At 44.6% G+C, this 19,105-nt stretch overlaps 1 protein-coding gene across 2 annotated transcripts in view; it reads left to right on the top strand.

Moving 5' to 3' along the window:
* Nucleotides 1–1,519: 1,519 nt before the first annotated feature.
* Nucleotides 1,520–19,105, top strand: part of DYNC1LI2 (dynein cytoplasmic 1 light intermediate chain 2) — a 29,952-nt gene continuing 12,366 nt past the window's right edge. Inside the window, exons 1-6 of one of the 2 annotated variants that reach the window (XM_047790104.1) lie at nt 1,520–1,693; nt 1,845–1,918; nt 3,968–4,084; nt 9,684–9,914; nt 16,799–16,968; nt 18,752–18,845. In XM_047790104.1, coding sequence (XP_047646060.1) covers nt 1,587–1,693; nt 1,845–1,918; nt 3,968–4,084; nt 9,684–9,914; nt 16,799–16,968; nt 18,752–18,845 — 793 coding nt within the window. In that variant the 5' untranslated portion in view covers nt 1,520–1,586. The remainder of the gene's footprint in view (nt 1,694–1,844; nt 1,919–3,967; nt 4,085–9,683; nt 9,915–16,798; nt 16,969–18,751; nt 18,846–19,105) is intronic. The other variant, XM_047790103.1, reaches the window with a different exon arrangement.

Raw genomic sequence — 19,105 nt, 5'->3', positions numbered from 1 at the left:
GCTTGCTCTTCCTCGACTTCCAGGGGTATAGTTCTTGATAGGTTTACATTCTCATTGTCTTGTTTTAACCTTACATTCAGGTTGGCAGATGATTATGCCTATTTGTTGGATCCATTGAAATTCATGCTGCCAAAATTTTGGCAGAGCCAGGATCAGAATTCAACTCATCTGAAACCCACATACACAATTGTTTTTCTGCCATTCCCACTTCTTTGTGACATTTAGAAATGTAAAACACTTCTGTTTCCACAAAGATACCAAGAGCCCTCAGAAGCCACACCTAAAGTTAAGCTTGATAGGTGACATTTATTTTTTCTTTGCTTTTCTTCCATTACCCTCTTCCTTCCCTTCTCTCCCCGTCCCTACCCCCTTCACATGCCTTCCTTTTTCCTTCTTTCTTTTCCCCTTCCTTCCTTCCCTCTCTTTCAAAAGGAAATGGAAGCCTCCTACTTCTGGTTGGCTACCAGAAAATACAAATTAAAAAAAAAAACCAAACTGTCAGGGAGTTCCCATCGTGGTTCAGTGGTAACAAATCGGACTATTATCCATGAGGAAATGAGTTCAATCCCTGGCCTCTATCACTGGGTTAAGGATCCAGCATTGCCATGAGCTTCAGTGTAGGTGGGAGACACCGCTAGGATCTGCTTCGTTCCTGTAGCTGTGGCATAAGCCAGCAGCTGCAGTTCCGATCTGACTACTATCCTGGGAACTTCCATATACTGCATATGCGGCCCTAAAAAGACATAATAAATAAATAAATAAATAAAATAATCTGTTAAGTATCCACATTGCTGCAGCTGTGGCACAGCCAGTGCAGCCAAAAACAAAACCTGTTAACAAAGCAAACTAAGGTGTATTATCCACTGTGGTAAAGATCACTACCTGATGGTCCTAATAGAGTCAAGGAAGAAGGTGAAAAGTAGGATATTTGTGAGGATTTGAGGATCTCGTTTAAGGCCAGTCTTTCAATTCGGGGGTAGATTAGCATTTGGCAAAATTCATGATATAATAGGTTAAGATCGGTGAGTAAGACTGGAAGTGTCAGGATGCTATCAGAAGATAGCTAGAAAGCACTGGGTCCTTGGTCAGGTTTCTTCAGATTTCTGAGATTCGGATTCCTCACTTGTAAGAATTAGATAAGATTCAGTGAGATACTGTGTGACCACACGGTAAAAGCCCGATAAACGGTGCTGTCATGTATCAGTTTCATTCCAAAGCCTGTCCAGTCTCCCCTCGACGGCGCAGCAGGAGTGGCCAGCGCGCGAGGAGCGGGGCGGGGTGCCGTTGTGCCCGTCGGCCAGCAGAGGCCACTAGCGCGCCCTCCGCCCGGGCGGCTCCCACTCGCCCCGCCGCTTCCGCGAGCAGGGCTGTCCCGGCGGCCGCCTGACCGTCGCCCACCTTCAGACACCGCAGTGGCCTCACGACCCTACCGGAGCCCGTGAACATCGAAGGCCCGGAGGAGGGCGGCGGGCGGCAAGGACCCCTTGGGGCAGGCGACGTGGGGCGCGGCGGGCCGCCCGGCCGGGGTCCTCGCGGGTCCTCGGCTGGCCCGGGGGAGGGCCCTCTTTGTGGCTGCAGTTGGCAAGATGGCGCCGGTGGGGGTGGAGAAGAAGCTGCTGCTGGGCCCCAACGGGCCCGCGGTGGCGGCCGCCGGTGACCTAACTAGTGAGGAGGAGGAGGGCCAGAGCCTATGGTGAGACTACGAGGCGGCCAGGCTGAGCCGGGCCGGGCCAAGGGAGGGCGCGCCGGGCCCGGCCGGACCGTCGGACAGACTGACGGGCCGTCGCTGGCCGGTCAGGTTCAGGCTGGCTCTGGGACCCACCTCTTTGCTGTTGTCCCCACAGGTCCTCGATCCTGAGCGAGGTGTCCACTCGCGCCAGGTCCAAGTTGCCGTCCGGCAAGAACATTCTCGTGTTCGGTGAGCGCCAGGGACGGGGCGTTGCCCGGGGAGCTGGGGTGGGCGAGGCGGACGCCCTCTCACCGAGCCTAGGCTTCCTCTCCCCTATGGCCTGCCTGCAGCCTGCCTCGCCCGGCAGGGCCTGGGGACCCTGGCTGCACAGCCGGAGAGTGGCTGAGTCCACCACGCCCGGAGTTGGACGGTGCCCCTTTTTGAGAGCCCAGGGATGCTGGCAAGGGGTTGTGGGCACATTCCTTAGTCGCTGTAGTTTGGCTGCAGCATCAGCTTTGCTTTAGAATCCTGGTTCTCTGCTCTAATAGCCTCAAAGTTCACCATACTGGGTGTAGAGAGGGGAGTGAGTAGATTGGAAGGTTAGCAGAGATGGAGGAAAGAGGTAACTGGGGATCGGGTTCGGGGGAGATGCCACAAAAGCCGTTTTTGGATCTGGATGAGCATTGCACAGTGGGAGGGACGTTGCAAAGGACAGCAGGCTTTGGAATCCTCACCAGGGGCTTTACTTGCATTATTTCAGCCTTCACTGCTGGGCTAACTGGTTTAGGTTCCTCACCATCTCTGGTGTCGTTTCCTTGTACAAATGAGGAAGTTTGGCTGGGTTCCTTCCTACGGCAAACCCGTTTGTTTGTTGAGTGAGTCCTGTAGGTTGGTCACTGGGACAGCACAGACATCCCTCAGACACCACACAAGAATCTCCGTCTAATGAGACATGGGTGGATGTGTTGGTAGATGTGTGAGGTTGCTGGGCATGGGCAGGTTATTCTGTGAGCATCATACAGTCTAGTGCTGTTTGAAAGAAGGTACTTCTGGAGTGAGGTGTTTTCAAGGATAAATGTCAACATGCAGTGGCCACAGAGGGTTCGTGTTTGCAGGAACACGGGTGACAAGAGCATAAGGGGATTGGAAGCTACCACAACCTCCTCATGGAAGGTAACTGATGAAGTAAGTTGTGGGCAGATTGTGGAAAGCTGAAGGGTTGATACTTTTTCCTGAAGGCACCCACTTCTCAGGGGCTTTTCATTCCACCTCCATCCCCTAATTCTCTTGGAAATCACTGCAAGGGTGGTTTTCCCACTGTCTTTGAGGGGAGCATATGATCTTCTTTAGTTGATGACCAACCACTGTAGTAGGTAGTAGAAGGTCTTAAGAAGTCTTCATGCACTGGAGAATCAAGGACACCAGGTCTGTGTTTTAGAAAGGGGACTCTGGCTGTAGACTGGGAGGGAGGCTCAAAATGAGCAGGAACTAGAGTCAGGCTAAGTACTTGGCATGTCCAAGTTGGATGTGGAGGGCCTTAGGAAGGTAGTGGCATTGTGGGTGGAGAGGAGGACTTTGATCTGTGGAATGCCTTTCAGTTCTCATGTTCTGTAATTCCATATTATTAAATCCCAGGGGTGCCTAGCAGTGTTTATTGGTGGTGGCTCTTCCTGATGTCTGAGGTTTCTTGTGGGGGACGAAGGGGGGTTGTTAGCTGGGTGGAGGGGCATGAGGAGGCACTTGATAATTACTGAGATTGTGCTAAAGAGTTTGGCCTGGGTCTGTAATTATTTTCATCAGTTTCCTAGCCCTCAGGATGCTTACAAAAAAAAATATGCTAAAGTCAAAAGTGAATAACAGTTTCCATTCTTCATGATTATGAGGGAGGATCAGACTTTTTTTTTAAAGAGTTCCTGGGTTTTAAGGTTAATTATATTTTGAAGACGTCTTGCTCTTCTTGTGGTAAAAGTTGTTTCTGTCAGAAACTAGCCCCACCTTTTGCTTTCAGTTCTCCAGATGCACCTTATAAATGATAGGTAGGGCCAGCGATCCTGTCTTATTCATTTCCTTGTAAAGTAAGAATGTCTGTAGTAGATTGTCATTTTAGATCTTGCAAGTTGCTGCCTTTATCACCTCTCCCCACCCTGACTGCAAAGAGCAGATCCTGCCGTGTCTGTGAATGTGGGTGAGAACTCAAGAGCCTTGAAGGTCTTGATTGTTCCTTGTGTGAATGTCCAGACTCCCCATCCTTGTCTAGAGTAAACAGTACGCTTTGTCTTCTTACATGCATTGCTTTAGGTGAAGATGGTTCTGGTAAAACAACCCTCATGACTAAACTTCAAGGAGCTGAACATGGCAAAAAAGGAAGAGGCCTAGAGTATCTCTACCTCAGCATCCATGACGAGGACCGAGATGGTGAGTAAAGTGTTGATCCACAAAGGTTTCTTGAGTCCTTGGTTGCTGCTCTTGCAGCATGCCCAGGCATTCTCAATTTTCTGTTTAGTTCTAAGAGAATTAGTCACAGGGAAATAGCTGGAGTGCATATCTTTGTAGGACTTTACCTACTTTTCTTTACAGTGTATGTTAGCAAAATGGGGAATGAGCCCAGTAACTGCTGATCTGGATAACCCCTACTTAACAGGAAGTACTGAGGGTATAGTTTCAGATGCCCATACAAGCAAGAAAGTAATGGGGAGTTCCCTGGTGGTCTAGTGGTTAGGACTTGATGCTTTCACTGCTGCAGCCCAGGTTCAACCCCTGGTTTGGGAACTGAGATTTTATATCAAACCACTGTACCTCATGGCATAAAACAAAACATAAGTAAGAAGTTTTAAAGTGCTTTGGACTTTTTAATGAAAGAAACACTTGGCAAACTGATCTGGACACCATTGTTACTCTGCCTGGTTCTGCTGGAGAATCCGAAATTGCTCAGGAGATATTTACAAGAGAGTTTTCTGAATCTCTTTGCGATGGTGTAAAAATGCTCTTTTCCTAGGACAGTTGTTTTGTTACTACTATTTTTCAGTGGCGATAATAGAAGCTCAGAGGTAATAATGTTCTCTTTTAATTCCTTATTTCTAGAATATGCATAGTAATTATTTTGTACCTGCTGGGAAGTTGGGGTGGTTAAAAGTGTATGGTAAGCTCCCTTATAAGGATTAGATATCATTTAAGTTGTTTTCTTATGGTTATGGGTTGAGTTGGAATAATGTTTTTTGCTTACTACCAATTGCTATGCCTGCTTTATAAATTTTCAGACTTTATGTTGGATTTTCAGTGGCTCTAAAATAAACTAATAGTGGTGCATAGAGCTTTTTATTTGTAGGAAAGTTATCTATGTTGCTTAAAGATGAAGTATGTTCATTAAATTACTTTCTTGAAAACTGCCTTTACCAAAAAAAAAAAAAAAAGTCTACCCATTTAAACAGTAAGGCTCATGATATAAGGATGATTGTATAAGAGGGCAAAATGCCGTCATCTCTGGTCCCCCATTTCCTCACTGCTAAAATGAGGAAGCTGAACCCAGGTCCTTTCTTGCACCTTAATTCTTTGAGCTCTAGGAATCATTTAATAGAGGGCGTGGGTAAGGATCTCTTGTTAAATTTTGGGTTAATCTTAATTTAGTGGTCATTTTAGAACCCCAGGGACTTTATTCCTGCTCCTCCTTTCCTAGCTTCCTTTGCCCTGCTGAATGTTCCCTGAAGGTTATGAAAGAAAAGTAGGGAGTTCCCATCATGGCACAGGGGAAACGAATCTGACTAGGAACCATGAGGTTGTGGGTTCAATCCCTGGCCTCATGCAGGGGGTTAAGGATCCAGCATTGCCACGAGCTGTGGTGTAGGCTGGCGGCTATAGCTCCAATTTGACCCCTAGCATGGGAACCTCCATATGCTGAGAGTGCGGCCCTAAAAAGCAGAAAAAGAAAAGAAAGAGGAGTTCCTGTCATGGCGTAGCAGAAACGAATCTCACTAAGAACCATGAGCTTGTGGGTTTGATCCCTGGCCTCGCCCAGTGGGTTAAGGATCCAGTGTTGACATGAGCTGTGGTGTAGCTTGCAGACACGGCTCAGATCTGGCGTTGCTGTGGCTGTGGCATAGGCCAGCAGCAACAGCTCCGATTAGACCCCTAGCCTGGGAACCTTCATATGTCGCTGGTGTGGCCCCAAAAGGACAAAATACAAAAAAAAAAAGAAAAGAAAAGAAAAGTAGGAGGTAGACCTGGTGCTCAAGGCTCTCCTTGGTTAGGAGAGCAGAGGCTTTCTGGTGCCCTCCAGGGTCCACCAAAATTTGTGTAAGTAGGGCTAGGACTCGGGTCACTGAGCTGGGCTATGGGACCTCATGTCTGAGTCTTTTGCTTCCTGTTTTTGATGGTTATTATGGAAAGAACTTGGGCTTTGGAGCCAGGCAGAACTGGTTCAGAATCCCACTCCTGTAGTTACTAGTTGTGACTTATTTAACCATGCTGAACCTCAGTTTCCTCATTTGTGGAATTGGGTAAAAGTACTAATTTGGTTGACAGAATGAGAGGTGGCATGTGTCAAATGTAAAGTGCTTGAGACACAGTGGTAAGTCTAGTACCTTTTTGAAAGTATATGAAACATAGTGTAAATAATCCGTAAATTTCGGTAACCACTTACTTCAAAAGAACATAAACATACTTTATGCCAAGCATCAAAATAACTGCATTCACTTGCCTTTGAATTGAAGTACATCTTAATTTTTATTTCAGATTCCTTAAGGTTGCCTTACAAACTTTTTTTTGCCGTGCCTGAGGCATGTTCCCAGGCCAAGGATCAAACCAGCATCACAGCAACCACCTGAGCCTCTGCAGTGACAAGGCTGGTCCTTAATGTGCTTCACCACAAGGGAACTCCAAAAGCTTCCTGATCTCTGTATTAATGGGATTATTTTTTGGCCACCTACTTGCAAGTTCCTCTTTGATGAAAGAGTTGCCCTTCTCTGTGGTTATACATATTTCAGTCCCATTTGTGTGTGTGCATGGTATGACTGGATTATAAATAAATTCAGGGGAGGGGGAGAGTTATAAACAAATACATATATTTAATATGTATTTATTTATATGTATATATATGTATATATTTTAAAACATACATGTACACATTTTGCAGACAATTACCCAGGAAGAGAAAATAGGCTCTGGCTTGTACTTGTGGTGGGACTTGACATGTCATAAGACCCCTGTCTTCAGGATTGGGGGCATGCATTTAATGCTACATGTGATATGTGTGATCTTCATGCACATATAACTTATGTGCCTGACAGGTTGTATATAGTGGGCAGTGGGAAGAAAGGCTTAAAAAAGGAACTATGTCTGGTGAAAGGCAGGCATTAAAATCTGTAGACTTGAGGTCAGTGCCTTATTTTTGAAGGCATTCATCAAATCAAAACCACTATCCAAAATTTATTAGGGGAGTTCCCATTGTGGCACAGCAGAAACGAATCCGACTAGTATCCATGAGGATGCAGGTCCGATACCTGGCCTTGCTCAGTGGGTATTTCAGCTATACACACGTCCTCTTCTCCTTTCACTCCACATTGGATATGAACCAAATTTCAGACATTATATCATTCCATCTGTGATTACTTCCATATATGTCTAAAAAATAAGGGTTTTTAAAAACAACTTCATATGCTGCAGATACAGCCCTAAAAAGCAAAAATAAATAGATAAAATTTATTAGGGAAGTTCTTGTGTGGTGCAGCTGGTTAAGGATCTGGTGTTGTGGTACTAGTTCCATCCCTGGCCCAGGAACTTCCGCATGTTACAGATGCATTCAAAAGTGGAAACAATTTAAAAAATAAAGTAAGATGTATTAAAGTTTTGAAAGTATCGCTAGATGTAGATACCTTTATTGTACTGTTGAAATAAAGTCATGAATATAAACATTTTTTATAGCATTTTAATAATTGATTATACCAAAAAGTAGCTAACAGAAGATAGGTTTTTAAAATGTAGGTTGGAATTTATTGGGGAAAAAGTTAATGAAATGATATTTCTGTTTTTTTTTTCTTTTTGGTCTTTTTTTTGCCTTTTCTAGGGCCACTCCCGCAGTACATGGAGGTTCCCAGGCTAGGGGTTTAATCAGAGCTGTAGCTGCCTGCCTACACCATAGCCACAGCAACTCGGGATCTGAGCTGTATCTGCAACCTACACCACAGCTCATGGCAACACCAGATCCCCAGCCCACTGAGCAAGGCCAGGGATCGAACCCACAACCTCATGGTTCCTAGTCGGATTCTTTAACCACTGTGCCACGACGGAAACTCCCTGAAATGATATTTCTGATAGTAGTTCTTCCTCAAGGCACGGTTGTTAAAAAAAAAAAAAAAATCTCCAAAAAGATGTCTGGTTTTGTTTTGTTTTGTTTTGCTTTTTAGGGCCACTCATAGCATATGGAAGTTCCCAGGCTAGGAGTTGAAGCCAGAGCAACAAGCTGCTGGCCTAGGCCACAGCCACAGCAATGCCAGATCCAAACCACATCTGTAACCCACACCACAGCTTACAGCAATGCTGGTCCCCAACCCACTGAGCAAGTCTAGGGATCGAACCCACAACCTCATGGATCCTAGTCGGGTTCCTTAACAACTGAGCCATGAGGAGAACTCCAAGATGTCTGAAATTTTTAAAAAATATTTTTTTAATTTGGAGAACTATCTTCTACAGTTTGATCATCCAGAGTATAATTTTGGAATCATATGCTTCACTAAATGTGAGCACATGTACATTTTGTGTATATGTTTTTAACTTTACTATGGAAAACAAAAATACATAAAACATAGGCTAGTTTGATGAACCCCAACATATCTATCACCTGCCTTCAGGTTACCAGTTCTTGGTCAGTTTTATTTCAGCTAAATGTTCATCCTCTTCGCTTTTCACTCTACATTTATTTTTTTATTTTAATGTTTTTACATATAATGATTTTATTTTTTTCCCGTTATAGCTGGTTTACAGTGTTCTGTCAATTTTCTACTGTACAGCATGGTGACCTAGTTACACATACATGTATAGATTCTTTTTTCTCACATCATGATGCTCCATCATAAGTGACTAGATATGGTGGGGATGTAAGTTGGTACCTCTATGGAAAACAGTATCGAGGACCTTAGAAAACTATGCATAGAACTACCATTTGACCCAGCAGTCCCACTTTTGGGCATATATCCAGACAAAACTTTCCTTAAAAAAGACACATGCACCCGCATGTTCATTGCAGCACTATTCACAATAGCCAAGACATGGAAATAACCCAAATGTCTATCGGCTGATGATTGGATTAGGAAGATATGGTATATATAAACACTGGATTATTTTGAAGCAAATTTCAGACATTATATCGTTCTGTCTGTGACTACTTCCATACATGTCTAAAAGATAGGGATTTTTTAAAACAATAATATTATTACCATTATTATACCAAAACAAGTATAATTCCTTAATATCATTAGGCATCCCATAATTCATATCTCAATTTACATAAGTAATGAGTTCTCTTGGTATTTAAATACAAAGGTCCCGTCTCTTTGGCACCCTTTGTGGTATGTGAGCCCACTGTTTAGTGTGACTGACACAAGAAGAGCTTGTTTAACCACAGACTTTTTGGCACAGCTTGCTGCCTCACAGATTGCTGATATCTTAGGAGAATGGATTTTTTGGACTATGGCATAGTTGTCCAGGGGACATTTGTAGCTTTTACTAGTATCCTTTGATTCTTATTGAAGGCTAAAATGTCTCCTTTACTCTTTACTCCTCAGACATTGTTGGAATCTTTACATGTGGACACAATATATTATGGTAGTTAAATTTTTTTATAGTTTAGTCAGTTCACCAGGCACCTTGACCAAGGGTTGCTGTTCATTGAGCACTTGGACCCCTTTCTGGTTAGGATTTCTGTTTGTGTATCTTATCACCTTCCAAGTTCTTCCTAATGTGGCTCTTCTTTCAGCTATGCTAATGGTCATTGTCAGTAATTTAGCTTCACTTCTTTTCTTAGATCACACGCGCTGCAATGTGTGGATTCTGGATGGAGACCTGTACCACAAAGGCTTGCTGAAGTTTGCAGTTTCTGCTGAATCTTTGCCAGAAACCCTGGTCATTTTTGTTGCAGACATGTCTAGGCCTTGGACTGTGATGGAATCTCTGCAGAAATGGGCTAGTGTTTTACGTGAGCACATTGATAAAATGAAAATTCCACCAGAAGAAATGAGGGAGCTGGAACGGAAGTGTGAGTAAAATAGGATTTTCTTTCTTTCTTTTTTTTTTTTTTTTTTATCTTTTTAGGGCTGCACATGCAGCATATGGAAGTTCCCAGGCTAGGAGTCGAATCAGAGCTGTAACTACTGGCCTACACCACAGCCATAGCCATGCAGGATCCATCCGAGCCTTGTCTGAGACCTACACCACAGTTCACAGCAACACCAGACCCTTAACCCACTGACCAAAGCCAGGGACCAAACCCAAATCCTCATGGATATTACTGGGTTCGTTAGTGCTAAACCACAACGGGAACTCCCTTTTTTTTCTCTTTATGGCTGCACTTTAAGCATATGGAAGTTCCCAGGCTAGGAGTCAAACTGGAGCTACAGCGCTGGACTACACCACAGCCATGCAACACAGATCTGAGCCACATCTGCAACCTGCACTGCAGCTTGTGACAATGCCAGATCCTTAACCCACTGCGGGATGCCAGAGATTGAACCCATATTCTCAGAGACAACACTGGGTCGTTAACCCCAAGCCACAATGGGAACTCTCTATTAGATTTTTCTTAATTGGAAAATTCACTAGTCTCTTTGAGTGGTTCCAGCCGCCTTCCTTTTCAGTGTCAAGAGGCTGCAGAGCTTCCCTTACAGAGTGTTTGTGGTTTTTTTGCACCATTTATTTCAGAGTTGCTTTTGTAAAGTCAGTAGTCAAAAAAGTCTTCAAAGCAGTCTTTATCTCAGCTGTCACAGTTGAAGAAAGATGAAGCATTTTTCCATATTATCTTCATTGGTTCTCTTTTACAATAGGGTTCTTCTTTCACTCACTGAAACATGATCAGTTCTAAGAATATTTTTGCTTTGCCATTAACTCTTTGTCTGATGAGTTAGCTTCAGTGGCTGTAGAAGCTTACTGTGACCTCTGCAGCTTGAATCCATTGCCCTGGGATTCTTTTGAGGTCTTCTGGTTCCCTCTTGCTGGCAGGTTTAAAAGAAGCTTGACAAAAGATAAATCTTTCGGCTCCTACCTTAGTTCATTTTGGGATCCAGCAAATAAGATTTTAGTTAGAAATAGGAAGGGTTTTTTTTGTTTGTTTTTTGTTTTTTTTTTCTTGTCATTAAAAATGAAAGGCTGTTTTCAGATTAAGAGCACCCAAGGCCTTTTGAGAATAAAGAACTTTTCTCTCTCTTTTTTTGGTTATGCCTGTGACATGTAGAAGTTCCCAGGCCAGGGATAGAACCCGAGCCACAGCAGTGACCCAGACCACTGCAGTGACAACACCCAGTCCTTAGTCCTTAACATGATGTGCCACAAGAAAACTCCCAAGAACAAAGAACTTTAAAGGAAGTTTTTGTTTGTTTGTTTTTTGGATTTTTCTCCTTAATGTGGTTCAGAAGCTTGTTTTCCCTTTTCCTTGCTTCTGTGCAATTACATCAGCTTCTGTCCACTTGCCAGGGAAATGGGAGGGGCAGGGGCTGGAGCTGTGACGGTGGCAGCCCTCTTGGCCAGGGCAGTCTTGGCTCAGCCTGGCTTATTTCCACAGGATGACATCATTCCTTTTAGTGAGTTAATGAGGGCTTCTGGGGCCTGGCACACAGGATCTTCACAATTCCTGGCAGAAGGGTTTAGAAGTTTTGATGCATTTTTCAAATCAGATCTCTTGGTGTGTGTTTTCTTGTCATAACTTTACCTTGCTCATATCCCACATTAGCTAAAACAGGAAGTTTGACATAATAATTCTTTAGTTTGCTGTGTGCATGTGTGTTTCCTAGGATAACCGCATGTGTACTACCTTGATTGTTATGCAGCTCAGCATGTCTTTCCTCAAACACTGACCTTTCCAGATAAAGCTTCTTTTTCCCCAGAAATAGAGACCCCAAAGACAACTTCTGAGAGTAGTTTTGAGGCTGAAGAGCTGTTTTCCTTTGATTGCACATTTAGCATCAAACCCAGATTAGTGGGTTAATGCACTAGAGAGTTCCATTTCTGAACCTCTTTTCTTAGAATTATAAACTTGTAAAGATTTGTTAAAATAGGAAAAAAAAAAAAAAGACTTTGAGCCAAGGATATTTTTGTTTCCCAGATAGGGAAAGTGTTTGCCTGATACCAGGTCTGTTCTAGGCATTATGGATACATAGAGCAGACAAGGTGCCTGCTCCTGGGGAGCTTGTGTTCTCATGACACACTGAATTTATTTTGTGATCTTAGTCATTGATGTCTGTGTCACTTAGGATTAGATTGAACTGCATGTGACACAAACCCCAGAATAACAGTGGGCTAAACAAGACTGGATTTTATTTCTTGCTCCTGTAAATGAAATTCAGAGGTAGGTAGTTCAGGCCTGGAAAGCAGCTCTGGAAAGATAGGTCAAAGACCCTGGCTCCCTTCTCCTTACTGCTGTGTCATCTCTAGGGTGTGGTTCTCTTCCTCTTGGCAACTTGAGCTCTAGCCTTCACATCCATATTCTAGGCAGCAGGGTGGAGGAAGCTCAAAGAAGGGTTGAAGGGCTAGTGCCTGCTGTCTTCCTAAGGAGACAAGGAATTGCAGTCTGTGTGGCCATGTATTCTGAATATCAGGGTTTGGTTTGGTTGTAAGGAGGAAGAGGGGAAAGGACACTGGAGGACAGCCAGCGATTGCTGGAACCACATCCATGCCTCGTGACTGTGGTTACCTGAGGGCCTCTCTTGTTTTCACCGCCCATCCTCTGAGATGTTTGGAATGGTAGTCAGGCCTTTGTGTTACATGTTGAAGGAGTGCCTTTGTTAGTGCTGGTTTTAGGTTACATGTTAATACAGCCTTTGGCCATCTTCTTGCTTAGAGGACTTTCCAGATTAATTGGTCTCTAGGTATGGTATTGAATGAGCAAAGGGCTGTCACCCAACCTGCTTTCCGACCCAAGACTAGATTCCAGTCTGCTGAGTCTGTTCCATGGCTGGCCACTCTTTTTCCAGATTAGCTTCCCCAGTGGTCCTGAGTCTATGGCAGCTGTTTGGCTGCAAGATTTGTCTGAGTGAGGGGAAGGGCAGAGCAGCCTCTAAGCTGCCAGGAGGTGGTGCTTCTGTGTACGTTAGTCTTATCTTTCCTGCTTTATGTATGGGCTTCCCTTGCTTATCAGATAGAAAAGCTTCTGTGCTCTCTGTGGGATCTTCTCAGAACGGTGGAACCAGTGAATAATCAGTGAGGTAGGAGGGAAAAGAAGAGGAGGAGGCTGAGGCAGTTTGGGTAGAGGGTGCTGCAGTCTCCCACCCATACCTACTCCCATCTGAAGCCCCCTTTAGGGGAGCCCAGGTGTGCTGATGGCTCCTGCTGAGAAATCCTGGCCCTCCCACCATCTAGAGAGAAGTTGTTCATACTGTGGTATGTATTACAGTCCTCATTGTTTTATTGTCATTCCTTTTCACTACCTCTGCCTTCTAACTTAACTTTCTAAAATGCTGAATCATTGGAGTTCCTGTCGTGGTTCAGCAGGTTAACAACCCAACTAGAATCCATGAGGTTGCGGGTTCGATCTCTGGCCTTGCTCAGTGGGTTAAGGTTCTGGCATTGCTGTGAGCTGTTGTGTAGGTCACAGGCAAGGCTCAGATCTGGTGTTGCTGTGGCTGTGGTTTAGGCTGGTACCTGCGACTCCCATTCAACCCCTAACCTGGGAACCTCCGTACACCGCAAGTGCGGCCATAAAAAAATACTGAATTATTAAAAACACATGTGGGAGTTCCTTGGTGGCTCAGCATGTTAAGGATCTGGTGTTGTCACTGCTGTGGCATGGGTTCGATCCCTGGCCCTGTAACTTGCACATGCCATGAATGCGGCCAAAAAAAACCACACATGCATTTCCTACTGTCTTTGGATAGCCATTATTAAGTCATTCCTTCAGAGAGTGAATCATCTAACCCAGAGTTTCCCAACCATTTTCACATCATGGCATATGTAGAATATAGCACAGTTTATGTAACATGCTAGCTAGTTCAGGTTCATGGAACAGACTGCTGGAGCTGCCCTGCTCCTGCTCACTTCGCACAGTCACTGAGCTTACCTGTAACCTGTTGTAGGCTCGGCCGTGCTCACTGTCTTGGAAGCCCTGGTTGAGTGCCTCACATGAACTGGGGCAGTCATAGATGTTACCCACATAGTTAAGTATTTTTTTGTAGAAGTGAAGATTTGTTAAAATGCCTTTTTTTTTTTTTTTTGGTCTCTTTAGGGCCGTACCACGGCATATGGAGGGTCCCAGGCTAGGGGTCGAATTGGCGCTGTAGCTGCCAGCCTACACCACAGCCACAGCAACGCAGGATCTGAGCCACAGGCAGCTCTTCTGCACACAACAGGACTTAAGGACCAAAAGGCCTTTTACTCTCAACCACAACATGCCTCTTTGTTCCCCGGCTGGAAGTAACTTTAATTATCATGTCCTTGTTCTCTGGAACATGGTACCTAATACATGATATCTTGTTCTCTGGGACATGACATGTGACCTTGAAGCATCTAGGAAAAGGCACAGGTTTGTGGGCTTTTGTTCACTTGTCTTTTTTTTTTTGTCTTTTTGCCTTTTCTAGGGCCGCTTCCGCAGCATATGGAGGTTACCAGGCTAGGGGTCTAATCGGAGCCGTAGCCACCGGCCTACACCAGGTCCATAGCAACGCAGGATCCGAGCTGCGTCTGCAACCTACACCACAGCTCACGGCAACGCCGGGTCCTTAACCCACTGAGCAAGGGCAGGGATCAAACCTGCAACCTCATGGTTCCTAGTCGGATTCGTTAACCACTGCGCCACAAAGGGAACTCCTGTTCACTTGTCTTAACCAAGGCTATGGATCACTCTCAGCTTGAAGGCCCTCCTGTGGCATTGCCACAGGCATTACCCTTGGCCAAAGTAGTAACTGTATATGCCAGGGTTGTACCACTTACTCCTTCTTGTGTTAGGTAGGAACAGGTCTGTGACACATGTGACTCAGGATCTCCTAAAGATGAAACTTGAGTCCACAAGAGTGAGAATGATGAGGAGATGGAGGTGGTGCCGGACAAATCCCACCTTGCTCTTATTTATTTATTTATTTATTTTGTCTTTTTACCTTTTCTAGGGCCGCTCCCGAGGCATATGGAGGTTCCTAGGCTAGGGGTCTAATCAGAGCTGTAGCCGCTGGCCTACGCCAGAGCCACAGCAGCTCGGGATCCGAGCTGTGTCTGCGACCCACACCACAGCTCACGGCAACGCTGGATCCTTAACCCACTGAGCAAGGCCAGGGATTGAACCTGCAACCTCATGGTTCCTAGACGGGTTCGTTAACCACTGTGCCATGACAGGAACTCCCCACCTTGCTCTTTAGCATGGACATACCTCAGCTGTTGGGAGACAGCAGATTCTTGTGAAATTCAGGTGGTTTTACTATTTCTACTCCTCGAACTTTGAGGAGTTTTGTAAGCTATAACCTATTTCTTTTTTTTTTTTGTCTTTTTGTTGTTGTTGTTGCTATTTCTTGGGCCGCTCCCGCGGCATATGGAGGTTCCCAGGCTAGGGGTTGAATCGGAGCTGCAGCCACCTGCCTACGCCAGAGCCACAGCAACGCGGGATCCGAGCCGCGTCTGCAACCTACACCACAGCTCACGGCAACGCCGGATCGTTAACCCACTGAGCAAGGGCAGGGACCGAACCCGCAACCTCATGGTTCCTAGTCGGATTCGTTAACCACTGTGCCACGACGGGAACTCCTATAACCTATTTCTGATGGTTGCCTCTGTTGAATTAAGAAAGTGTTTGTTTTCATAATAGGAACTATTGAAACTTTAGGAGTTTTGTTTGTTGTTTTTTGTTTGTCTTTGCCACAGCATTCAACAGCGTGATGTAGAATCTTGGTTCCTAGACCAAACCAGGGATTGAACTTGGGCCACAGCCATGAAAGCACCAAATCCTAACTGTTAAGCCACCAGGAAACTCCTAGCCTTGATTTGGTATCTCAGTTCCCAGAACAGACTTGGGATTGAACCTGTGGCACAGCAGTGAAAGCACCAAGTCGTAACTGTTAGGCCACCAGGGAACTCCTTAGCCTTAGGAGTTTAAAAAAACCTGCTTAATTATTAAGAGTTGGATACAATGGGAGATGTCTAGGAGAATGTCTTTGCTGCTCTGGGGTTTTAATGCTCAGACTGAATATGTCACAATTAGGATTTTGCATCACCATCCCTAAATCCCTAAAATTATAGTTAAGTAGGATGTAATTAGAAAGTTTGTTACAACTAAAGAGTTGTGTTTTGGAGACTTACAGACATGGAGAATAGACTTCTCATTGCCGGGGACGGGGAGGGAGTGGGTTGGACTGGGAGTTTGGGGTTAGTAGATTCAAGCTATTACATTTATTTATTTATTTACTTATTGTCTTTTTGCCTTTTCTAGGGCCGCTCCCACGGCATATGGAGGTTCCCAGGCTAGCAGTTGAATTGGAGCTGTAGCTGCCAGCCTGTGCCACAGCCACAGCAATGCAGCATCCAAGCCGAGTCTGCGACCTACACCACAGCTTACGGCAATGCTGGATCCTTAACCCACTGAGCAAGGCCAGGGATCGAACCTGCAACCCATGGTTCATAGTCAGATTCGTTAACTACTGAGCCACGACTGGAACTCCAAGCTATTACATTTAGAATTGGTAAGCAATGAGGTCCTGCTGTTATATCCATTCACTTGTGGTAGAACATAATAGAAGTTAATATGAGAAAAAGAATATATATGTATGACTCGGTCACTTGGCTATACAGGAGAAATTGACAGAACATTGTAAATCAACTATAAACTTTTTTTAAAAAATAAAAAGAATTGTGTTCTGTGCTTACTAGTACCTTTTTAGTTTTCTAAACCTGGCATGTGCATTTTATTATGTGTATGTGTGTATGTATAATTCTCTTTCCTTTTTTCACTTGTAGTTATGAAAGATTTTCAAGACTATATTGAGCCTGAGGAAGGTTCTCAAGGTTCCCCACAGAGAAGAGGCCCTCTGACCTCAGGTCCTGATGAAGAAAATGTTGCCCTGCCTCTTGGTGACAATGTGCTGACTCATAACCTGGGGGTCCCCGTATTGGTGGTGTGCACAAAGGTATGTGCCAGGGATTGTAAGCTTATCTGGGTTTGGCCAGTGAACAGTCACCATTTGAAAGAAACTTTGAGAAGCTTTAGTTAGGTGTTTTCCCAAGGGATTATTGGGTTAATTTGAGATTTATTACAGTACCTTGAATATGTCAGGATAGAAAATTTTGTCATTTAACATTGCTGCTGAAAAAACATGACATTTACTTATAGCACAGGTTAATTTCTTATTGAAGCACTGTCAAAATTTACTGAGTGAATCCACCTTGAAACTAAAGTACTTTTCTTAGGAGTTCCCATTGTGGCTCAGCAGTAACAAATGCAGCTAATATCTGTGAGGACTTGGGTTCAGTCCCTGGCCCTGCTCAGTGGGTTAAGGCTCTGGTGTTGCTATGAGCTGTAGTGTAGGTTGCAGACGTGGCTCAGATCCCACGTTGCTGTGGCTGTGGTGTAGGCCGACAGCTGCAGCTCTGATTCGACTCCTGGCCTGGCAACTTCCATGTGCCGCAGGAGCAGTTCTAAAAAAAATACATAAATAAATAAAAGTACTTTTCTTAAAGCTGTGTAAACCAGTTCATTTAGCTCAAATTAGAGGTAAAAAAGTAACTCAGAAAAGCAGAGTTCTTTTGGCCTCTAAAGTCTCTGACTTGAGGTTATTTTCAGAAAGGAACATAATAATACTAGAAAAGAAGGAACAGGGGACTCAAGATTTGTAAAATATTGAGGTGGGAATAGAAATTCAGGGTAGTTACATAGAAAGTTGTGTCTCTTAGAAATGAAAAAGAAATTGCTTTAAAAACATTTTATGGGAGTTCCCGTCGTGGCGCAGTGGTTAACGAATCCGACTAGGAACCATGAGGTTGTGGGTTCGGTCCCTGCCCTTGCTCAGTGGGTTAACGATCCGGCGTTGCCGTGAGCTGTGGTGTAGGTTGCAGATGCGGCTCGGATCCCACGTTACTGTGGCTCTGGCATAGGCCGGAGGCCACAGCTCCAATTCGACCCCTAGCCTGGGAACCTCCATATGCCTCGGGAGCGGCCCTAGAAATGGCAAAAAAACAAAAAAACAAAAACAAAAAAAAAATTTACGTTTCAAAAATTCTTTAATCCTGATCAGAGCCACTAGGTTGCCCAACCACAGCATGTGCCTTCACTTTGTGTTCTGTGAGAGTGGAATCCTGTGGAGTATGCCGTGCTCAGCTGTGTCCATTGGGCCCATTTCCCGATGTGACTTCGTTTGATTCTTAGAACAGCTGTCAGGTGATCAGGGCTATTGTAGTCCCACTTTACAGATATGGAAACCGAGGCCTAGACTGAAGGAAGATCTCCAGTTGCTTTTCGTAACTTCCATATTTATATAATTAATGTTTGGATTTTGGGCTATGGCTGCCATCTTTGGAGCTATGATATTTTCTTTCTTTTTTTCTTTCTTTTCTTTCTTTTTTTTTTTTTTGGTCTTTTTGCCTTTTCTAGGGCTGCATTCGGAGCATATGGAGATTCCCAGGCTAGGAGTCTAATCAGAGCTGTTAGCTGCCGACCTACACCAGAGCCACAGCAATGTGGGATCCGAGCCGCATCTGTAACCTTCACCACAGCTCATGGCAACGCTGTATTCTTAACCCACTGAGCGAGGCCAGAGATTAAACCCGCCACCTCATGGTTCCTTGTCGGATTCATTAACCACTACGCCACGACAGAACTCCTGTGATACTTTATTTCTGAAGAAGGCAGTGTTCCCATTTTCTTTAGGCAAAGAGGCAAAAATATGACTCAGTGTCTTTCTTTCTTCCCTGCAGTGTGATGCAGTGAGTGTCCTGGAGAAGGAGCATGATTACAGGGACGAGCACTTTGACTTCATCCAGTCACACCTACGGAGGTTCTGCCTCCAGTGTATCCTTGGGGCGCTGTGTTGGGGCCCAGGGTCACAGGCTCCCCTCTGTGTGTGCTAATCCAGGCTTTCTCCAAATGCGGCATCCTCAAAGACATAAAGTATTTGGAGCTCCCTGGTGGTCCAGTTGTTACAATTCGGCACTTTCACTGCTGTGGCTCAGGTTCAATTTCTGATCTGGGAATTTAGATCCCACATCAAGCTGCTGCACACTACCACCAACAAAAACAGATATATATATATAGATATATATATATATATA

The sequence above is a fragment of the Phacochoerus africanus genome, chromosome 8 (assembly GCF_016906955.1).
Source record: "Phacochoerus africanus isolate WHEZ1 chromosome 8, ROS_Pafr_v1, whole genome shotgun sequence".
Lineage (NCBI taxonomy): Eukaryota > Metazoa > Chordata > Mammalia > Artiodactyla > Suidae > Phacochoerus > Phacochoerus africanus.
This window is presented reverse-complemented; position numbering and strand designations above follow the sequence as displayed.